This window comes from Physeter macrocephalus, chromosome 15, assembly GCF_002837175.3.
Source record: "Physeter macrocephalus isolate SW-GA chromosome 15, ASM283717v5, whole genome shotgun sequence".
NCBI lineage: Eukaryota > Metazoa > Chordata > Mammalia > Artiodactyla > Physeteridae > Physeter > Physeter macrocephalus.
In genome coordinates this window covers 80335505-80339668 of record NC_041228.1, presented here as the reverse complement: position 1 = coordinate 80339668, position 4164 = coordinate 80335505, and the positions used below count along the sequence as shown (strand labels likewise).

The following is a 4164-nucleotide window of genomic DNA, read 5'->3' as shown; positions in this document are numbered from 1 at the left end:
TGATTTTTGTTAAAGAGATAACGCTAACAAACTCCCATTAGGATGTTGTCTTTCTGAACGTAACAGTATTATCTTAAGAGTAAAGGAAAAATACTGACCGATCGCTTTGCTATAATCGAACACATAAAACAACACTCCACATACACAGTGACCACTATTCACTTTTTCTCTTATTAGCAAAAGAAACAATTCTTCATACAGCTGTTTGGTGGTACTAATCATGACGTAAGTAAAGTCTCTGAAAGTACACAAACAATAGATTTTAAATCAAAAATGTTTATTGTAAAAAAGAACCTTGAAAATTGTTTTTTAAAAAAGAAACGTGAATTTCACAAGTCTTCAGGTTGTTTATAGGCATTAGCTATAGACAACTTCTCACTTTCATACAAAACTCATTCAATCATATAAAAATAAACACAAATTTACAGGGACTCATCAACTATACAATTAATTAAAAAGGCAGTTGCAAAGGGTGCTGTGTGGATTGCATTTCTTGTACGTGTTTAAGATAGTTTAAGTACATCACAGAGTTTCTAAAAATCCTTTGTTGCACTTATTCCCATCGTTAGAAAATCATTAAAATGTAAAAAATTAAAATTTTTAGAAAATCATCAAAAATTCTTTAAAGAAGTATGACATGGAACATGCACCAGGAATGTTCAAAGCTAGTCTCCCCCAAGGCACATACTATTTATTGGCAAAAAAAAAAAAAAAAGAACAAAAAAACCCACTTTTAATACATTCTCCTGTGTTTTTTCTTCTTGTTCTTTCTTCCTCTCTCCCCCCTTCTCTCCCCTTCCCTCCCTCCCTTAAAAACACAGTTTAAAGTATGACCAGTAATCAAAACAGGCTTTAGCTCAAGGATGGTGACCTGACATCAGACATGTAATAAAGTAAACTTGGAATACTTTATAAGGCACCTGAGATAGGGTCTGGCAGATTCTCTTCCTATAGGAAATTCTATTACAAATTCCGTTACAAGGCAACACTGTTCTTTTCAGTGAAATGATTTGGCAGCGATGTAAATCTTTGCATTCTTTCTTAGTAAGAAAAGATGCACAATGTGCTTTTTGGTTCATCTCTGAAGAGAAAGATTCTTGTCTTTTATCCTCTCCATCTAGCTGTCAGTAAATATATAGTAATTTTAAACTTCACATGGAAAGGATTAACTTGACACACATGGATGCCCGTGCTCTTGAAGCTCTGTGTGTGTGTGTGTGTGTGTGTGTGTGTGTGTGTGTGTGTGTATACATATTCTTTGGTCGGTAAGCACAAGAGAAAATGCCTTTGGACTTTTACTTGTCATTCGGAGGCGGAGTGAAGAAATGCCTTCTGCTCGAGTAAACATGGTTGTGTCACTCAGTGTACCACACAGCAGCCGGATTCCTCGTGCTTGTGCAGAAGAGACATTCGGGAGAAGGTTTTGGAGCAGTTCTTGCACTGGTATTTCTTGACGTCCGAGTGTGTCTGCAGATGAGCCCTCAGATTTGACCTGTCTGCAAAGGCCCTGCTGCAGTGAGAGCAGGAGAAAGGCTTCTCCCCTGGGGGGTGGGATGGGGAGGGGCGGGGGGAGAAAGGAAGACGATCAGTGTTTTCAGAGGAAACGCAAAGCCAGATAACCTTCACGAGCAACCACCACATTTAGCCCAAAGGCATGAGAAACAGCCAAACTTGACTCAAATCCCCCAGAATAGAAACTTGTCTTACTGTCTGGCCCTTTAAGACAAATGTGACCGTTGCATTAAAAAAAAAAAAAAAAAATCAAATTAAAAAAATTTAAGAATATGATTCCTTCCAACAGTCACGCAGAAATAATTCCTGTCGTCCCGGGACTTCGCTCGTCCAGGCTCTGTGCTTCAGCAGGTGCAGCTAACGGCCGGCTCCTCCCCAGATTTCCCAACCTTTCCCCTTTTCCCTCCTTCCGTGTTATGACAAAGCCTGGATAAATGCCCCGACTCCCTGAAGGGTAATTTTGTGCTAGAAATAGAAAATTCGGCAGCAAAAACAAAACAAAAGCAAACAGCGGAAAGCGAATTCAGCTCTAACTATCCAGCTTGCCGTGGGGTGAGAGACAGCACAGCAAGAAGGAAACTAACCCCAACCCAAAACCAAACCTTCACCCCTCTGTCCCCCCGATCAACTGATTGGGATAGCCGCGTTTGCACTTGCTGATTAGTGGGAGCCATTTCACAGAGCACACATCCAAGCACATCTTTCCTGATTTGCTAACTGATCTTTGAGACCAAACCTCCTGGATCTACTTTCCAAAGTCTAAATGCTTGTTTGCGACCTCGGGAGCAGAGGGTGTTGGCAGGCAATGGGGCCCTTTGGTGCTCTGGCGACTTTCCGGGTCGTCAGGCAGTAGCTAAAAATGATCATCCGTCATTAAAAGCACTGTGTCGCCACTTAATGCAAATCCGACAGCCAGCCCAGAGCTTCCTCCGGTCCATCGGTAACACCCCTGACTAGGTTTTCTCTTACCAGTGTGAGTTCGAATGTGCCCTTGAAGTAACCAGGGTCTGGAGAACGCCTTGCCGCAGATCTTGCAGACACAAGGCAGCGTGTGGGTCCGGATGTGCATCTTGAGGGCGCCCAGGCTCACGTACTCCTTGTCACAGTATTTGCAGCTGAAAGACTTCCTTGACTGGGCGCCACAGTGCAGCTGCTTGTGTTTGCCCAGCCCGGAGAAGGTCGAATAGGTTTTACTGCATAAATTGCACTGAAACTTTTCAGCTTCGATGGCATGGGGGTCTGAAAGCTTGGACTGTAGTCTCTCCTCTTCGTCGCTAATGGGGCTTTCGGAGCCGCTGTGGTCCTTGGAAGAGGTGTCAGATGGCGGAGGGGGACTCACTCGCCCCAAGGATGCGGGGTATCCCGACAGAGGAGAGAGGCCTGCAGGCAGCGGGGCGTGGAAGGGAGCTGCTGTGGTCCACACGGTGATGGGGCTGTAGGCTCCCGAGCTGAGGATCTCCGGCTGGGGGATGACAGGCACGGGGTAGCCCTCATAGAGATACGGGGAGATAATCACTGGAAGGAGAGAGGAGGGGAGAGGAGAGTGAGCCGAAACGTCGCTTCAGAAACGCACGAAGAAGCTGCCTGGCGACACGCGCAGGACGTGCTTACGAGAAGACAGACTCCGTACGAAGGCGCGGGCGTTGGGAGGACATTTCTTTTCCACCGTTGCTGCTCGCGGGCACTGTCCTTAGGGCACATCTGTGTCCCCGGCCCACGGAGTGCGCCGGGGTCTGCCCGGCCCTGCGGTCAGCGAGCGCAGCCCAGCGCGGGGAAAACCTACCCACTCTTTTCAGAGATACAGAAAAGCTCTCTTCCATTTTATGCGTGGGCTGGTCGCAGGGCTTACGCCTGTGAGTACAAAGATCGGCGTAGATCACGCCGCTTTCTGCAGGCAAGGAGCCTTATTACACGGGGGGAAAGCAGTAATTCAACGTTTACGCAGCGCTTCACCCACCCTCCACGTACTCATTATGCAAGTATGCACACGCTTTGGAACAGGACGATGGACGAGCCGAAGGGAGCTCTCCTGGCCAGCTCAGAGTCTGAAAGTTTTGAATTAAACCTGAGCCTGGACGATCAGAGGAATGACCGCGCTTTCGCGACCCTGTTTCGAGGCAAACGGCTCGGCCTCTCCAGCTCTTTTGTAACAGAAGCTGAGCGGCCGCGCGCCCCTGCATTTACCTATCTATAGACAGATGGAGATGCAGACATCGGGCCCCCCCTTTACCTGTGTGTGTGTCTAGCTCGCTGTAGTTGGGCTTCTTGGAGGCGTTGAAATGCTTCTTGACCAGGAAGGAGCGCGGCATCCTGGCGGCGGCGCGGGGCGCGGGGCGCGGGGCGCGGGGCGCGCGGTCCTACAGCATCGCGGCCCCGGCAGGTGCGCGTGCGGCGCCGCCAGGTCGCGGGCTCCTCGCGGACTGAGCCCGCGGTGGCGGCGGGGAGGCCTTTTTTTCCTCTCTTTTGCGAGAAGGGTCCAATCACAGCCGAGAGGTTCAGATTTCAGCTCCTCCCTCTGGGACAGCTGTGAACAGAGGAAGAATCTGTTGTCAGACTAAGTTATTCTGGTTCCAAACGGGCTGTGCCCCGGATTTCAGTGGAGAGGGAAAAAGTGCTCGAGTCTTTGCAGGAGAGGTCATTTTCCTTCTCGAG

General features: G+C 48.4%; 1 protein-coding gene across 1 annotated transcript; it reads right to left on the bottom strand.

Moving 5' to 3' along the window:
* Positions 1-256: 256 nt before the first annotated feature.
* On the bottom strand, positions 257-3934 carry SNAI2 (snail family transcriptional repressor 2). Its single transcript, XM_007106105.3, has 3 exons — positions 3743-3934; positions 2482-3027; positions 257-1541 (listed from the first exon to the last, which is right to left on the bottom strand). The coding sequence occupies exons 1-3, from the start codon at positions 3819-3821 to the stop codon at positions 1360-1362; spliced, it is 807 nt and encodes a 268-aa protein (XP_007106167.2). The 5' UTR covers positions 3822-3934; the 3' UTR covers positions 257-1359.
* Between the last annotated feature and the right edge of the window lie 230 nt (positions 3935-4164).

Coding starts and splice junctions, on each gene's coding strand:
- SNAI2 (XM_007106105.3), bottom strand. CDS start 3,821: ATGCCGCGCTCCTTCCTGGTCAAGAAGCATTTCAACGCCTCCAAGAAG. Junction 3,028..3,742: donor CGAGCTAGACACACACACAG/GTAAAGGGGGGG, acceptor CTCTCCTTCCAG/TGATTATCTCCCCGTATCTC. Junction 1,542..2,481: donor GCACATTCGAACTCACACTG/GTAAGAGAAAAC, acceptor CCCACCCCCCAG/GGGAGAAGCCTTTCTCCTGC.